Source organism: Ambystoma mexicanum, chromosome 7q (assembly GCF_040938575.1).
Source record: "Ambystoma mexicanum isolate Mex_15411 chromosome 7q, UKY_AmexF1_1, whole genome shotgun sequence".
Lineage (NCBI taxonomy): Eukaryota > Metazoa > Chordata > Amphibia > Caudata > Ambystomatidae > Ambystoma > Ambystoma mexicanum.
In genome coordinates this window covers 87,860,035-87,879,334 of record NC_090941.1, presented here as the reverse complement: position 1 = coordinate 87,879,334, position 19,300 = coordinate 87,860,035, and the positions used below count along the sequence as shown (strand labels likewise).

General features: G+C 43.2%; 1 protein-coding gene and 1 pseudogene across 1 annotated transcript; both read left to right on the top strand.

The window, feature by feature from the left end:
• Window positions 1–19,300, top strand: part of LOC138528800 (steryl-sulfatase-like) — a 2,216,653-nt pseudogene that overhangs the window by 1,275,737 nt on the left and 921,616 nt on the right.
• On the top strand, window positions 7,595–10,783 carry LOC138528416 (uncharacterized). The gene is made up of 6 exons (XM_069640031.1): window positions 7,595–7,784; window positions 8,067–8,932; window positions 9,249–9,329; window positions 9,417–9,555; window positions 9,871–10,034; window positions 10,562–10,783. Exons 1-5 carry the CDS (start codon window positions 7,595–7,597, stop codon window positions 9,954–9,956), a joined length of 1,362 nt encoding a protein of 453 aa, XP_069496132.1. The 3' UTR covers window positions 9,957–10,034; window positions 10,562–10,783.

Genomic DNA, 19,300 nt, shown 5'->3' with positions numbered 1-19,300 from the left:
ATCATTAGGTAGCAAGGCAGTGGTAGAAGAATTGCAGATAGCGGTAATTTCATTCAAACCAGTGGGGGGCATGTTTTCTGGGGTCATAGACACAGATAAAGTGGCATTTGCATCATTAGGTAGCAAGGCAGTGGTAGAAGAATTGCAGATAGCGGTAATTTCATTCAAACCAGTGGGGGGCATGTTTTCTGGGGTCATAGACACAGATAAAGTGGCATTTGCATCATTAGGTAGCAAGGCAGTGGTAGAAGAATTGCAAATAGCGGTAATTTCATTCAAACCAGTGGGGGGCATGTTTTCTGGGGTCATAGACACAGATAAAGTGGCATTTGCATCATTAGGTAGCAAGGCAGTGGTAGAAGAATTGCAGATAGCGGTAATTTCATTCAAACCAGTGGGGGGCATGTTTTCTGGGGTCATAGACACAGATAAAGTGGCATTTGCATCATTAGGTAGCAAGGCAGTGGTAGAAGAATTGCAGATAGCGGTAGTTTCATTCAAACCAGTGGGGGGCATGTTTTCTGGGGTCATAGACACAGATAAAGTGGCATTTGCATCATTAGGTAGCAAGGCAGTGGTAGAAGAATTGCAGATAGCGGTACCAGTGGGGGGCATGTTTTCTGGGGTCATAGACACAGATAAAGTGGCATTTGCATCATTAGGTAGCAAGGCAGTGGTAGAAGAATTGCAGATAGCGGTAATTTCATTCAAACCAGTGGGGGGCATGTTTTCTGGGGTCATAGACACAGATAAAGTGGCATTTGCATCATTAGGTAGCAAGGCAGTGGTAGAAGAATTGCAGATAGCGGTAATTTCATTCAAACCAGTGGGGGGCATGTTTTCTGGGGTCATAGACACAGATAAAGTGGCATTTGCATCATTAGGTAGCAAGGCAGTGGTAGAAGAATTGCAGATAGCGGTAATTTCATTCAACCCAGTGGGGGGCATGTTTTCTGGGGTCATAGACACAGATAAAGTGGCATTTGCATCATTAGGTAGCAAGGCAGTGGTAGAAGAATTGCAGATAGCGGTAATTTCATTCAAACCAGTGGGGGGCATGTTTTCTGGGGTCATAGACACAGATAAAGTGGCATTTGCATCATTAGGTAGCAAGGCAGTGGTAGAAGAATTGCAGATAGCGGTAATTTCATTCAAACCAGTGGGGGGCATGTTTTCTGGGGTCATAGACACAGATAAAGTGGCATTTGCATCATTAGGTAGCAAGGCAGTGGTAGAAGCATTGCAAATAGCGGTAATTTCATTCAAACCAGTGGGGGGCATGTTTTCTGGGGTCATAGACACAGATAAAGTGGCATTTGCATCATTAGGTAGCAAGGCAGTGGTAGAAGAATTGCAGATAGCGGTAATTTCATTCAAACCAGTGGGGGGCATGTTTTGAGACTATGTTGGGCTAAAATGGAAGCCATGAGGCCTAAACATAGCATGCACCCCCTGGGTGAGAATCCTTTGCCATCCCAGTCAGAAGCAGGCACCCAGCACCCTCAAAATCCCCATCGTGGCAAGGGGAAAGCTTGAGACTATGTTGGGCTAAAATGGAAGCCATGAGGCCTAAACATAGCATGCACCGCCTGGGTGAGAATCATTTGCCATCCCAGTCAAAAACAGGCACCCAGCACCCTCAAAATCCCCATTGTGGCAAGGGGAACGCTTGAGACTATGTTGGGCTAAAATGGAAGCCATGAGGCCTAAACATAGCATGCACCCCCTGGGTGAGAATCCTTTGCCGGCACCCAGCACCCTTCCATGCCCTTGTGCGCTGTCCCAGCGCATTACATATAAACTAAATAAATAAATACACTACTACAGTGATGGTACAGTGTAAACACACATTTACATACCATTCTACAAGGCATGTAACATTCCCAGCATGTACCATAGAGATAACGTTTGTGTGAGGTTGATTGGTGACAGCATTTAATGGGCAGGTGGCATGAATGATAAAGATCATGCACCCTGGGAAAGTTCCAGCAGGGATCCGATATTGCCAATTAAGCCACATTTGATTTAAATATATCCCGCATTAAAAAAAACATGAAACCCCCCCAAAAAAGCCAAACGCAGCTGCCTGATCAAGTTGCTGCAGCAAATAACAGAATTTTTCAATCGCGTGCAAAATGCATAGAAACAGAGCTGCAGGATGCACTCACCTGATAAGCTGGCTGGAAACTGAAAAGGAGCATCTGGTGAAGGAAGGCCTTATGTTGCTTTCCTTAGCACATAGATAAAGTCCATATGATACCCGAGAGTATTGTGTGTTTGTTTAAAAGTTTGCCGACACTTTTTTGAAATGCCTTAAGGCGTCATGACGTGGGGACGTTTTTTTTACGTACGACGCACTGTGATGATGTAGCTGATGAAGACAATCATGGAGGAAGGAGGACTCCATGCCGTGCACCGGCAGGTATATATTTTAGCTGCTGGTGGCTTTGTTTGTTCTTTCGGTTTTGGAATTCTGCAGCATCTGGATCTTCGTCTTCGTCGTCGTCCTCGTGGCTGTTTCCTCTTTGTCCTGGTAAGTATACAAGCTCCCAAACAGAAGCCACAATGCATGGCATATGGCCGCCATGCCATATGGTCCTCGAGGATCGAGCTATTAAGGATTGATCCTGTTCGCTGTCTCGTCTCTCCCTTCTTCGGCTTTCTTCTTCCATTAACCTACAGGTTCCTGACCTGGACTCTAACGAAATATGCACACTGCACTACACACTGCAGCGAATACTCTGGATTTTCTGGTCTCGGACCTCTAATTTAGACCCGAGTTCCCTGCCTTCTCTCCTCTTCCCGCTGCCTTCAAAACAACAAATGAGATCCAAAAGATACACAGTGCTCAGAATGCTTTATAACACCCATTATTCAACTTATAGCCGTAACCCGCTAGACGTATTGAAACGTGCTAAAAACTAGCAAAAACATAGAAAATGTACTTTCCTCGCGTTTTGGTAAATGCTAATTCTGTTGCGTTTCCTGTTTGTACAGTGTACGTGCGTTTGTTCTGTCGAACCTGATGTTTTTAACCACTCGTCTCCCATACAAGGGGGATCAAAATGTACTTTGTTTACAGGCTGAAGGTATACTGCTGAAATCTTCAATGCATTATCAGCTTTCCTTACTGTTCTGGAACGTGTTGCCATTTGTTAATCCAGTCACCATGTGTGCCTTCTTTACAGGCTTCACTCCCCTGATGATCCCGTTCTCTCCAAAGTAGGCTAATCCAGTTGCTCCTCCTCAGAGGCGTTCTTCTTTCTTTTCCTGTTTCCTGCAGTTTCGCGTTGCAAGTACTCGCTTCCCAGCTCCGGTTTAGACGCGTGTTCGCTGCCTTCTCTCCACTTCCTGAGGCCTTCAAAACAACAAATGAGCTCAATAAGATACACAGTGCTCAGAATGCTTTATAACACCTATTATTCAACTTATAGCCGTAACCCGCTAGACGTATTGAAACGTGGTAAAAACTAGCAAAACCAGCTAGAAAATGTACTTTCCTCGCGTTTTGGTAAATGCTAATTCTGTTGCGTTTCCTGTTTGTACAGTGTCCGTGCGTTTGTTCAGTCGAACCTGATGTTTTTATCGTCTCCTATACAAGGGGGATCAAAATGTACTTTGTTTACAGGCTGAAGGTATACTGCTGAAATCTTCAATGCATTATCTGCTTTCCTGACTGTTCTGGAACGTGTATTTGCCATCTGTTAATCCAGTCACCATGTTTCCCTTCTAGTTTACAGGCTTCACTCCCCTGATGATCCCGTTCTCTCCAAAGTGTGTGGATGATATGCGTGCGTTGTGTAGGGGGATTTTCTTTTAATGTATGTGTGTGGATGCTATGCGTGCGTTGTGTAGGGGGCTTTTCTTTTAATGTATTTGTGTGGATGATGTGCGTGTGTTGTGTAGGGGGATTTTCTTTTAATGTATGTGTGTGGATGATATGCGTGCGTTGTGTAGGGGGCTTTTCTTTTAATGTATTTGTGTGGATGATGTGCGTGTGTTGTGTAGGGGGATTTTCTTTTAATGTATGTGTGTGGATGATGTGCGTGCGTTGTGTAGGGGGCTTTTCTTTTAATGTATTTGTGTGGATGATGTGCGTGTGTTGTGTAGGGGGATTTTCTTTTAATGTATGTGTGTGGATGATGTGCGTGCGTTGTGTAGGGGGCTTTTCTTTTAATGTATTTGTGTGGATGATGTGCGTGTGTTGTGTAGGGGGATTTTCTTTTAATGTATGTGTGTGGATGATGTGCGTGCGTTGTGTAGGGGGCTTTTCTTTTAATGTATGTGTGGGGATGATGTGCGTGTGTTAGGGGGCTTTTCTTTTTATGTATGTGGATGGTGTGCGCATGTTGTGTAGGGGCCTTTGCTTTTAATGTGTGTGGATGGTGACTGCATGCATGTGGATGGTGTGCGCATGTTGTGCAGGGGCCTTTGCTTTTAATGTGTGTGGATGGTGACTGTATGCATGTGGATGGTGGGTGCATGTTGTGTAGGGGCCTTTGCTTTTAATGTGTGTGGATGGTGTGGTGTTTGTGTTGCCTAGGTGTTTCAAGATTGGCGTGTGTATTCTTTTTTGGGGGTGGGGGGGCGCCAAATTTTGTTTTGCCCAGGGCGCTGCGGGTGCTAAGGCCGGCCCTGTCTGTGTGCACTGTCGCACAGGGCAGATCTGCCGGGCCCACGAGGGTGGGGGCTGGGCTGCTCGGAGCAGACTGCTCCAAGCAGCACAGCCCCCACCTTCGCGGGCCCGGCTATGGTGCCTGCATGAAGAACTCGTAGTGATAGTGCAGGACAGCCTTCCTTAAGAAGGCCTGTTATGGTGTCCTGCTGTTGTGTATACGTAGGGGGGCAAAGCCAGAAGAGCGCTCATGGTGGCAATGAGCTGCTCCGCCCCCCTACGCCATGGCATTGCGGGAGTTATTTTAAAAAAAAAAAATTCTTTCCTCAAAACCCAGCTGGACAGCATGGGTTTGGTGTTTGGGTGGCTGACTCTGGCCGGATCACGAGATATGGCTTCACATCTGGTGCCGGATCTCGGATCCGGCGAGAGCCGGCCCAATGACCAGCACTGCTTATAATTCCCCTGAGAGCGCAACGAGGCTTGTCTGGGAAAGTGCATGATCTTGTGGGTGAAGGATTCCGTGAATCCTAGGGGGAAACATGTCAGCAACAGTGCCATTTGGGAGCGAATACTGGACTGTCCAGTGGCCCCCAGAGTGCATGGGTGTAATTTTGATATATTAACCTCCTGGGTCATCACTTCCCATTGTATATGTTAATGAATCCCACACTTTTTAGTTTGGGCTATTAGGTGGCGCTTTAGCACCATCTATGAACTAAAACTATTGCATTAGAGCACAGATAGGGAGAAGTGGCATATGAGGAGGGACACACAGCCTGTAGGTGTTTGGTTATTTGCCCACCCATTGGCTACGCATGGCCATGCTAAACCCTATGGTCATTCCCACCCAGTTCCTGCCCCTCCCAGCCCAAAACACCACCCCATGGGAACTCTCTTGCGTTCGCTTTGATCAAGCCTTACCATCAAACTTTGCAGTCAAGGTGCCTGCCAGTGTTTTTTCAATGCAGTCTTCTGGAAGTTAATGACTTAATTGGATTTGCAAACCCTCCTTAACCAGGTCTGCCTTCAGCCACCTGATTTATTAGCACTGTGCGTGTCCTTCACTGAACTCCTTTTATAAACAAACATTGGCAAAGCCAACACTTTGGGCTTTTGTGTAAGGATTAGGCCTCTGCCAGGTATTGCTATTAGATGCCCAGCCACTCACACCATTTTGCACATGTTACTATCAATGGTCAGTTAATACCACTACGGAAGAGACTGCAAGTGCCTTACTACACAAAAGGCAAAACTGTTGGCATTGCCAATGCATGTTTTACAACTCGTGCTACACCCCCTTTGTCAACCCTGCTCTCACGCTCCTGCTCCATACATGCACAGATCCTCTTGTCTGTGTCCTGCTCGAATCCTCAGGACCCTACTTTTTTTGGACCCTGCTTTCCTAGCCCTACTCTGACACTCCTCCTCTCTTGTCTCTGACCTGCATGGACTCTCCTGTGCTGCTTGGACCCTGCTTCCCAGCCCAGGGCCTGCTCATATGCCATGGCGTGACAGGAGGGTGGTAATAAGCCATGATTTCTCTCACGTTGCTGCTGGCGATAATCTCAACTCATCCCGGGGGCTGGGGCCCCTGCCCCCCCACCCCCCTCAGAGCTTTCCGGGGCGGGGACAGATTAAAGGCAGGCCTGGGAGAGCGATCCAGGAATGTGTTTACAATGCGGAAACCAAACACTGGGATTGGCTACCTGTTCATGTTCATGCAATTATGTTGCTGGAATAGAGCAGAGTTTTAATTGCCGCTCCTAGTATGCACAGGTCTCTCGCTCAACCCTACATGCGGTCACACTCCTTCCTAGAACCCCATCTGGCCATGCCTCTCATTCTTAACCTTTCACACACACATCACTGTTACACTTTCTCTCCACCCCACCGTGTGGCCTAATACTTCTTGATGCTTTCTTTCCACATGCCACTTTGCGTCAATAGTTTCTCCTTCCATTATGTGCTGCTCTTCTGGTCGAAGGTCTCCCTTCTTGAAAGTACTCCAAATCTATTTTAGAGGTGAGCTTACTCTCTGTTCTCACACCTGTGTGCTGGCCTTACTTGCTGTGGTTAAACTCAGGAACACTGTTCGCCGAGCGTAGGTGTTTTTCGGTTGGTAGCTGCCATGTGGTGTTGGGCAAGACTATGAGGATTTTGTCTCATTGTATGTGATTTGTCAAGACTACCGCTTGAATGTGTGTTCTGTTCTCTTACACAAACCAAACATCGGCATGTAGGTTGTGAGGTCATGGAATTATGTGGGGATAGGTGGTCTTTAGATTGCAGGTGTTACTTCATATACCATTCATAGGCCATTTTCAGCTACAGTAGACAAAGTAAAGTGCAGAATCTTATTAAGTGGACACCAGTAATTCTTACAGTTGAATCTGAATATTCAGTGTTTGAGAAGGTGTATGCAGAAGGGTGAGTTTTTAGCATGGTTATTTAGCGGCAGCACCTTTGATACCTGCGCTGTCCTGACTAAATGAGTCCCATATGGTGCCTCCAGGGGTGATGTGTTCCCTCTAGTGAGAAATAGCTCACTAGCACAGATGGGCTGAATGTAAGATCTGGCTTCCTAACCCAGATGGGCTAAATGCAGGATCTGGCGCACTAACAGAGATGGGCTAAATGCAGGATCTGGCTCACTAACAGAGATGGGCTAAATGCAGGATCTGGCTCACTAACAGAGATGGGCTAAATGCAGGATAGTGTAAAAAATGGCAAGAACGTATTTGTAAAGTTAATGATGTTGGTTCCAATGCAAGTCATGTTGCAATGAGGACACAGCGGGTCATTCAGGTGCTGCATATTAGGATACTAGCTTCAATCACAAATGGGGACACTTCAGGCAGGAACATGTCCATAGTAAGGGGACCATAAATTAATGATCCTGTACAGAATAGTTTCACAATAATACTTTGAGCACACTAAATGTATTTATTTTTCGTCTTTTAGGTAATAATTCAAACCATGGCCCTCTTTAATGTGCTTTTCTTCGATTGCGACAACTCTCTCTGTATTCGCAAGGATGGGGAATTTGAGCCATTGGCAATTCCTGGTGAAGTGATTTGTAAATGGCTGGTAGAGGGTCTTGATGAAAGTGGAAAAGAAATACGTGAAGACAGGGATTTCAAAGCGGTAGTGCTTTTCCAATCGGCAGGTAAGCAAAGTATATATGTTTTTCCCTCTGTTTCCCTCCATTCGATGTTTCGGGAGGAGGGTACATCTAACGTCCCTACAGTGAGGCATCCCCTTTTTTTCTAACATACAGATGAGTGCTGCACAATGCCCACCACTCTTTCACAGCATCTCTACTTCCTTTAGAGTAAGTCTAATGTATAAAGTATAGATGCACAACATGGTTCTGACACTTTGGTTGTGTAGATAGTCACATTTTGAAATTTTCGCTTGAGGTTTTAACTTGCCTTTTTCATACCTGCAGTCAAGAAACAGTGTATCAAGACACAAAAAACATTTGAAGAAATAATTAAAGACTATTGCGGTGATGCAGAGGGACTGATTCAGGCCTTAAAAAGGAAGGCAGAAGAGGAAAAGGAGCTACTGGTGGATTCGGGCAATCGGGGAAGTGCTGGAAAATTTAAAAGAGTGTTGCGTGAACTGCAAGAAGAACATCCAGTGAAAAAAACAAAAGAAAACAAAGAGAATTATTTAGTAAAAGCTGATGGGAGGAAAGTGACTGCTCCCAAACTTAGTAAGGCCTGTTCACAACTACAGTCACAAAAACTGGAGAACCTAACTCTTTTGGCAGGGATGGCTAGTGTTCTTCATTCTTTCATTCCTTCCTCAGAGCCCACCTCTGTTGCTTCACCTGGACAATATAAAGACGCTGCGCAACAACCACTAAATGGACTATCAAATAACAGTGAATTGTCGGCTGCAAATATTTTGTCGGATAGATCTAGTTTGACATGCTTAACTCTATCCCCACGTCTTCTAAATAGTGTGTCCTTGTTGCAGAATGACAGTCATGCCTGTTTAGACAGCGAGTTGACACCCACACGTGCACACAAACCTGCTCAATCATTCAGACTACAGTCTTTAAAAACAGCGGAATTGGGAACATCCTCAAAACAGAGTTTGGCTGCAGTGTCAGTCCCCACTAGTGACCGAAAAAGCAGTGTATCACCATGTGAAGGGAAAATGCAGAAAATACTGTTTACCTGCCCGAAACAAGCTGTTTCAACTCCTCTAAAAAACCCTAACTACAATGTATCCAGGATTGATGTGGATGTACAGCATGCACCCCAAGATGCAGGCCCTATTGTTTGTGCGGATGAAAGCCCACATGTAAGTAAACATTATGCATGCAATAGTTGACTCCTATGAAACTCCCCACACATTAGCAACGTGACCTTGACTTATTAGTCAGTCCACTGAATTTACATAGGGCTTAACTCATTCCTGTGCTAATAATGATCCACATCTTAGGCTATTGGTTTCTTTGTCTCCATATAGTACATAGACTAACAACTTTGAAGATAAACAATAACACTTTAAAATACTACTGGTATTGATTTGTAGCATGAATAAATGACGTCAAGACAATGTTTGTTCGAAGCAGATCATACATAGCTTGTTTATTTGGCAATGCTTTACTTTTCAGGCTTCATTTTTGTCTGACCTGCAACATCCTGATGAATCAATGGACTTTGGAAATGGAGAAATGCAACCTTTTGACACTAGGGTATACACCTACAATATTTTCTTTAATAGCCCAGTTGTCAATGCTACAATTTTGTATTCCTAATTTTGTTTTTTTTTTATCCCCAAGGAAATGGTGTATAATTCGTTGTCTTTAGTGAATGAAAATAATTCTTATTCATCGGATTGTCCTAATGCTCACACTGAAGATCCAGCCCAATTACTGGCAGAAATAAGATCTCTACGTGCAGAGAACCATTGCTTAAAAGGTAACTAGTCCAGTCATTGACCAATATCCAGTAACCCAATATCTAGTAACCAATCGATAAGGCTAGCGCCTCCTAACAGTACATCAGAGGTTGAAGCAGCGAAAACAGCTTGGAGGGAAGGTGGACTGGGCTAAAGTACAGCTCTACCTTCCACTTTCCATCCGAGATTTCATTCATCTGCGTAACACTGTTCGCAATATTTGTAACTTTGAGTAATAATGCTGATGTTGGCCCAATCACCCCTCATCCACTGTTTTAGTTTGTGATGACAAAGAGTACATGCCTTTTAACTGTTTTTTTTTAATTTTATTGTAGAACAGTTACAAGCCACGCAAAGACACAGTAAGTTGGCAATGCATCATTTGCAGGCATCACTGGCAGCTCAGACCAGGACCAATTAATTCCCGGAATCAGCAGCATTCCCAGAATCAGCAGAGAAGTTGTTTGAAATGGACACTAGATCATCCACACAACAGAAGGTGACACTTTTTCATCTCTTTTATAACCTGTTTCTATTCCTTAATCTTAGTGTATAACCAAATCTTTGTGTGCATATAAATTAAGAAGCAATATTCTGCATAGATTCTGGCCAGGCCCATTTTTTCATTTATAGCTTAAAAAATATCACCTAGATGATGGATATTTGCACCATAGTTGTAGGCATGGCTGTATTTGAAATGTGTGCAGACACACTATATTTTGTGCATCTAATCTCCTGCTATTCACCAGCAACCACGCCATATATAATATATAATGTATCCTAGCAGTGAAACTTTGTTCTCCTACAGTTATTAATTCATATTGTGCCATGGCGGCCAAAGTGCAAGCCTAGAAGGCAGCTGAAGGTGTCCTTGATTAAGTACAAATGTTAGGATTGATATCAATCCAACTGTTTAGGGGTCACATTTCCTATGCAGGAAATTCACCTCACCATGTTTATAATACAATGTGTACTTGCATGTCATGATAATTTGTGTTAATATTATATATTGTGCTATATTTCCAGGCTGATATGCAACAGCTGGTTACGGATGCCAATGACCCCACCAGATTTAGCGGTATAATTGTGCCAAAGCGAGAGCTCTACAGACTTTTGGAGGGGGCTAAAGCTGCTCGAGATGGTGCAAGCTTCCTTTTGAATGGGGTCAGCGAGCTTCTCTTTTCACAGAATGAGTTTGCTTCTGCTAAAGGAGTAACAACAGCCAGAGCTGGGAGTGATGTCCTTGATGTAGAAAATGTTGATGCTTTGCACGGTAGGTCATTGAAAAGTCTCATTCTTTTTCCGAAGCTAATGCTTAATCATCACTTTGACGTATTAGTTGTATTGGTTTTGAAAACTGTACATTTCCACTTATGCATTCTATTTCTAACTGTGTGATATAAATCAATATTGCTCCACTAAAGACCATAAATCTTCTGCAGCCACAGAAAACCATTATTCATGTTCAGTTCAAATCTATCTTTTAAGCCTGTTTCATCCTTTGTGTACAAATGCATTTAAATGTAGTGACGCAATTGTAAGTTGACATTTTAACATTTAGTTAATCTGGTATGTATTCTGCAATAAGGAATTTAACAGTGCCTATTCGGGTGTCCATTTTTATTCATATATCCTTTTTTATTTTTTTATTTTTTGTAGAATTTTTGAGATCTGTCTGCAAGGCTAACAGCTGGCCTACTATGGACTGCCGAGTAATAAGGAGGAAGCTTGCTACCAAAATTTGCAATGCCAGAAGAGGCCTAAAAAAGACTCCACCTTTTGAAATGCAGGATCAATGATTGTTTGTTTGTATTTTTGTAAACCTATTTATTCTTATGGAGCTATGCCGTTAAACTGAATTTGTTGAATAAAAAAAGTTGTACACTTTCTGAGCCTATGTTTGATTGAAGATATCTTATAGCCAGAGCAATACAATATTAAAATATCAACAATTTATAGCTGCAGAATTTTACTATCACAATATGAACTCTGTAATAATTAGCTGCTCTTAGGGTTATTGGGTGTAGTGACTGGCGGAAGTCTGTCATGCTGGTAGACCTTTAACAGATGCTGTTTAGGTAGCTGGAAGTGTGTATTTTGGTGTAGAGCTTTGGAGCTGTGGGACTTTTATGGGGTGTGAGGCCATGTTGTCTAGAGGTGAGAATTGAAATGGGGGAGTTGGTTTGTTATATGGGGGTTGTAGTTGTGTGCACTAAATTGGCGAACTTGGTTAACGGGTGCTCTAGCAAAGATGAAAAGTGACAGCTGCAAGATTTTCTTTTTCCAGTACACTATCCAGAAGTCTAACTAGAGTCATTGTAAAGTAATGCCACCAATGTTACTCAAAAGGGATACATCCTGTGGTAATCCAACCCCTTTTCCTAAATCTTTTGGAACCATCTTGAAATCATTTAAACTCATCCTGGAGTGGTCTGCAATAATCATTTACAATTTAAAACCCATCCTAATGTTGTTATGAAGTCATCCTGGAGTTGTCATGGGGTCATCCTAGAGTAATTCAAACTCATCCTGAAGTTGTCGTGGAGTCATCCTGGAGTTGTCGTAGAGTCATCCTAGAGTAATCCAAACTCATCCTAAAGTTGTCTTGGAGTTGTCGTGGAGTCATCCTAGAGTAATCCAAACTCATCCTGAAGTTGTCGTGGAGTCATCCTGAAGTTGTCATGGAGTCATCCTAGAGTAATCCGAAGCCATCCTGGAGTAATCCAACTCATCCTGAAGTTGTCATGGAGTCATCCTAGAGTAATCCCCACTCATCCTGAAGTTGTCATGGAGTCATCCTGGAGTAATCCAAGATCATCACTGGAAGTAATCCAAACTCATCCTGGAGTAGTTTCTGTGATAACTCTAGAGTCATCATCTCATTAAATATTTTGGCCTGTGTGAATACTTTGGATGATCTTCCTGAACTATCCATGGATGACTCTAGAATGGAGTCATCGGATGACTCCAGAATGATTCCAGGATGATCTTCCTTTTTGACTGGGGGTCGTTAATACGCACATTTTAAATCTGAGCATGGGCTGCTAAGAACTTGTTTGATGTTGCATTCTTACTGCGGAGAGATTTTCTGCGTACTCTGTGCCTACGAATATTACGGGGAGAGACTTCTGTGGTAAACAGTCTGGTTGCATACTATACTACTATGCGCGCGCTAACACCCGCATCGATTGATGCGCTCACAAAGTGTACTTTCAACCCACATATCATGTCGCAGTAAAATCGCATCACCTTTTTGCGGACATATTTTAATGGGATACAATAAAACACTATGTGCTAGATACTTAACTTTTTTGAGCACAAGCTATCAGATGTGCTTGTGTAATTCATCACTTGCACCAAAAAAGTGCTGCACAATGCATGATGCGCACATTCAGATGCCCATTTCACTCCCTATGTGCACCTGTGCTTTTTTTTGTGCAAATTGTAAAGCATATCCCAAATCCACAAACAGGATGCACATGAAATGCCCAAAAATCCATGACATTCCCCTGGGCCTTATGGAATCACACATGCATTTTCTTTGAAGTGGGAGGGCAGTGATGTGAGACATTGTTTTCGTTCGAGCAGTTCTATCCTTCAAACAAGGATAGAAATGCATTTTTTATTTTTCACAGCATTTCCTAGTGACAGCCCATTAAGGCGCTGTGAAATGCTCTGCCAGCAGCGATGTGGGTGCTGGGATCCTACGCTACATTCGTGTTGGGGGGAGGGGAGGGCAATACCGACACCAATGTATGAAAGGAGGCTGGGCAGCGCATCTTTTGTGCTGCTGCTCCACCCCCTGAAATGCACAAGTCTCCTTAAGAATAAAGTGACCTGTGCATTTCTGAAATGACCGCAAATGAAAAAGTGCATCCTCTGTGCTTTTGCCGTTTGCATGCATTTTTGAGAATGTGGCCCTTTGTGCTAAATAATATTCTCCATCAACAACAGTCAAGCTACACTGCTGCTAGAGGTAGAGGACGTCTTTTGGTACTTGTGTGATTGCATATATTTGTGGTTGACCACCACAAGCCAGAACAGCAAAACATTTTTGGCACTTGCCAAATTGCTGATTGGCAGTACTTTGGTGACATACAGAAGTTTGCACCCAATTATAATGCACAACTGTTTATAATGCTCAGTATAACATTTCCAAAGGTCTTTTTTTTAATGGGTGCAGAAGGCCTTCAGAGTTAGAGTGACCACTTTATTTCGGGATGTTGTGTGTTTCAGTTTGAGTCTGTTATTCTAGCATTAAGTGCTTACTAGTTTGTATTTCTGCATAGAGCAGACGTCATGCATTATGGCTTTTGCTAGTCTTGCCATTTCGCTTTGTATGGCTATATTTGTGCACCCTTTATTATTTTGGCAGAGTTGTGGTGCATGGGCAGCACTTTATTTGATGTTATCCATCTTTTCCAACACATATTTTCGGATTGTTCCCTTGCCAAGGAAGACGTGAAGGTGGTGGCACGTGTGGTTAGCTCTGGGATGCATAAGAAGAGGACCAGGCCCTCAGTTTAACCACCACGACAAATCTTTTTCTAATTAATATTTTTGTTGCAGTTTTGCAGTAACGCCTTGATATTTTGGGGTTATCTGGTAGTACTTCTAGTCTTGGGGTTCTAAAGCATTGACAACAAACTTCCAGTTTCAAGAGACTTCAATGTTTACGCTTGCCAAAGATAGCTATATGCAGTTAAGAGCAATAGTACTTTACAAAATTAAGGACATGTAGAGAACCCTTCCCACCATTTCAAATACATACTACGTTTTGGAACCATAATAGACATCCCTGCCAACTAGACAAGGAGTTCCACAGTAGCCAAGTCTTCCCTTGCATCTTCACAGACTCTACTATACAGTCCTGAGAGAATGGCGACATCCAGATTTTATAGGTAGGTGTATTCCTGATCTAACCACCGTTCATGACCGCAAGAACCAAACTCCCATCCAACTGCCTATCATAGCAGCATAGATCTTTGGAAATCCAGTAGATGTGGTTCAGTCAACTGCCTCCCTGGTTTGGAACTTTGGGTCATGGCCCCCCTGCATGCTTATCACGGATACTAATAAAACTGATAAATAAATGGTTTCACACACTACCCAACAGATGAGAGAGACATTGATCAACTTTTACGTAGGTCCCAACTAAGAACATAATATATTGACAAGGGAATTAGACTTCCCGGCTCTGTGTTGCACTCACAATTACCCACAGTAAAAACCATGCCTCTTCAACCCCCATCTATGTCAGGAGTGGATCTCTTGGGGACAGACTTTAATAGTTCCTTGTTTTATGTCCAGCAATCGGACAACTCTGCTTCTTCCTCTCTTAACACTGCCCTTCCCTCATCACTGCATCACCTTCACTTTGCTTGTCACTTTTAACCTTTCTATAAACCTCCTCAACCATATCTCTCTCTTAATCTTTGTCTACTTAATTCTCCTTTCCGGCATCTGATCTACAGTGATTGACTGCTTAAAAGAGTTACTGTTCAAATCTTATTCATTCTCTTTCCTCTTACCATGTCGGTTTATTTCTCCAGACTCTAAAACAACTCCTTTTCCTTCCTTCAACGGAACCATCTCAGGACTCCCGTCTTTCTCCATCAGACTTTACTACTTTCCTGTCACTGACAAAATTCTTCTCCTATGTGCCTCTCCTCAATCATTCACTTCTACCCACATTATTGCTACTCCCCCTTCCCACTCGATCCTCAACTTTTTCCTCCTTTTCTCAACTAACTGATATTGACACAGCTAATTTCAATGCTAGAGCACCTCACCTGCTTCCCCCTTGCAACCTATTCCTTCTTCGTTCATTCGCAAAGTCTGTCTCCTTCTGCTTCGCTATCTAACTACTCTTTTCAATCTCTCCCTCTCTATCTCTTCTTTCCCTTCATCCTTCAAACATGCAGTAATTCTTCTGATTCTCAAGAAATCTCCCCTTGACTCTTCATCTCATGCTAACTACCAACCAATTCCTCGTCTTCCTTATTTTCCAAAGTTCTAGCACGGATTGTTCATTCTCAGATTTCCACTTTCTTAGATCACAACTCCCTACTTTCCCTCTGCCAATCTGGGTCTCACCCATTCAGTGCATTGAAACAGCCATACTAGCTCTCACTGATTTCCTCCTCTCAGCTCAACACTGAACTTTCATCCATTCTCATTCTTCTTGATCTCTCTGCTGCTTTTGACAAGGTGGATCATCCTCACCTTCTATCCTCTCTCTCTTCCTTCAGCATTTCCGGTTCTCTTTGAAACTGGTTCTGCTCCTATGACTCTGTCCGCTCTTTCTCTATTTCCTGGGCTGGTAACCTTTCCTCTCCTACTCATCTTCACCATGGTGTCCCCCAAGGTTTGGTCGTTGGGCCCCTTCTCTTCTTTCTCTACACCACCCATTTTGCTGACAATATTAAGTCCTTTATCATTGCTTGTCACTTCTATGCTGACGATACCGAGATCTTCCTATCTTTTTCCTCCTTTTCTGACGCAATTCACAATATCACTGCTTATTTACAGGTTGTACAGTCATGCATACAATCATGTTTTCTTCCTTAATCCGTCTAAAGTGGACATTCTTTTCCTCCTTCTTCATCTATTTCCTCCCCTCCCGCTACTCCTCTTATCTCCTTTCCTCCATCTCGCATCTCCCTGTCCCCTACAGCTCGGAATCTTGGGGTCACTGTTGAGTCTTCCCTTTCCTTCACTTCCCACGTTTCCAACACTGCTTGCGTCGGTTGTTTTCAGCATTTTAATATCCGTAAGGATTGTGCTCTGTTTTCATACCACCAAGCTTCTAATCCCGTCTCTAGTTCTTTCAAGATTAATATTTTTCTGCTCTTTTTATGAATCTTCCTGCTTCCTGCTCTGAACCCTTGAGCTTGATCTGCAATTTCTCTTTTTGCACTCTTTTTCTCCTTTGACCTCTTGCTTCTATTTCTAATGCTCTACACTCTATTGCCTGGCAATCCTTTGAACCCTGCCTGTTGTTCCACTTCTTGTGCATTGTTTTCAAATGCATGAATGGACAGGCACCCCCATATGTATAATCTTTGATTTCTTCATGTGCTCCTACACGCTCTCTACAATGCCAATCTCACTTTCTTCTTAACACCCCTAAGCCACCTTGCGCGGCCTCCCATTTTCAATCTTTCTCCCTATTTGCTGCTATGCGCTTTAACACATTACCTCTTGCTGTCCACTCTTCTTCTCTGTCCTCATATCGCTCCTCTATTAAAGCTCATCTGCTGGCAACATGATAATTGTTGTTTACTACTATCCAGCGATTTGACAAAAGCACTATACAAATTCAATGAATGACATGAAATGAATGGCACTATTGGGCCTAAAAATAAAATACATTTCAGTAACCAAAAGCTGACGCTGCTGGTGGCAGAAATGTCCAAAGAGATGCCCCCCTGCTTTTTATCAACCGGATGGCCTGAGCAACTCTGTGCAAATACACTGTGTATGGCATGTAACCCTGGACAGCTCCATTCTGACCGCTTACCACCATGTTACTGTCGAGGAAATAAAGAAGGAATATGGTGCTAAATTAGAAAATTAATGTTTGAAATATTAAAGTTTGGAAAATATTTTTGAAAACCAAAAGGAAACAACACAAGAAAACAATTACCACCGATAAGAAAACTGAGTTGATGAGGTCTGGAGCTTGCAAAGAGAAAGGGGGAGTGCCCTGTATTTTAGGAATCTCATACTCACCCACTGGTCTCTGGTATCCACGGCTGCAGTACTCCACGAAAGACCTACAATAGTTAACTTTGCTAGAGTGCGCTTTACAGGCCGGGACAGCTGCACATGGAGCGTAATCATCGCCATGATTCCCTGCAGATACATCAGTGGCCTGGCTATATCTGCATTTGCCAGTTGCCTGTGTAGATGAAGTGCAAAGTACCTGCCTTATATTTTATAGGCCATGATATCACAATATAGTCCTGTTCTGAAAACAAGCCCCTAGCCGTGGTAAGATTCTGTAGTTTAATTAACTCCAACAAAGACCTTGATGACATTTCCATATGGAAGGTTATCATGTTTCCTACATGTACCTCACATGCCACTCAGCTCGCCGATCCTCAGGCCACACGCGTAGGCATGAGAAGCAATAGCCAGGTCTCAATGGGTGTCGATGAGTTGTGGTGTATTGCACACTAGCATCAGTACTGCTATTGAATGTCTTGTGTCTGTACTTTGCCCATGGGCTTGGTCTATGGTGAGGAGAAAGAGAATGCTAGGTACGAGGACGACTCGCAATCTGGTGGTATTGGCATCAGTTTCACACTGGTGGCTTCCATTGCCTGAACCGCAAATGCCACTAACACTGACCCCATTTCCACTGGCACTGCTTCCCCATTTTGCTTCACTGATCTGTGCATGTAACCATAATGTTTGGTACAGCCAACCGTCCTGTTCATGCACATTCGATGATTTAGCAGTGGTTCCCTGGCAATTAACCCTCCAACTGCCAATTCCATCACCCATGTATTATCGTAGGTGCCTGGTGATGTGAATACACATCTACAGGTACTAAAAGCTGTTGTTAGGCATGCCCAGGACCATGGAGACAGCCCTACACAACCCTTCAGAGAATACCAATGGGGGAAGTATATCCATGGGGTTGAAAGCAGAAGGTGGTCATGACAATGGGACAAATAACTGACCCATTGTCTGGGAACTGACAAGAGAAAATGAGGATACTTGTTAATATGTATGAAGTGGTATGATAGCATAAGGAAACAATATAATGATAAATAAATCATGGACATATCTGAGCAAGAAAAAGGGGAAGCCAAATCCAGTTATCAGTGGTCGGAGAAAGGAGATGGAACTTAAGATAGATACAAGCAACCTGTAAGACACAGTCCTCTGCGAAAGGGAAAGAGTCAGGTTAAACCACCGGCATGTATATAAAAACCACCAATTCTAAATCACATTCTGGAAGAATTCCAAAACATGTGATCGAGTATACATCTACAAAGATGAATCCAATTGAATCAGCAAATTCAAAGGGCTGTACAATAGCAATCTAGAAGACAGTCTAAAGCCATGAGAAATATCTGGAGTCCCAGGTGCACAGAGGCTCCACACACAGGAAACAGGCTCACTTGTCGAGCATTTGTTAGTATCCTTTTGGAAATTTAAATACCCCCCCAAGACAATATGTGGAAGATGTGTAAAATAAAAAAAAATCCGAATCCAAAATACCTCTGCCACAAAAAGCAGGAGCAATGCCCCAAGTCCTACTCATTTGTTGTTTGTAAAAAACAATGGGGGAAAGGAACACCCAATGGAACACATGACAGGCAGGAAATATGATTCCAGTAGGACTTTGACATGTACATCAAACAGGATGGATGAAGATCCCTTTAGACGGAACAATGTGGTTTACCTTTGCATGCCTGTGTAGCCATGATCCAAACCTTCTATATGACCAAGGCATGACTGATCTTCCTCTGGGGGTGAATGGACAGTGGTCACCACCATGTACCTCAGTAGGGCAGGATGATGATGGCTTTGATAATGGTGGATTTATTTATTTATTTGTTTGATATTTGTAAGGCACCTATACAACAAATGATGTTTCAAGGCATCACAATTCAAAAGGGGGGGTACAAGGGAGAAAGATGACAATGAAGGTCCTACTAGACCTTGTGATATTCAGATAGAGCAACTGCAGTGACAAGAAGTGTGAGGGAGAGGGAGGTGCCAGTTTGCATGAAATACAAAGTGCTATGG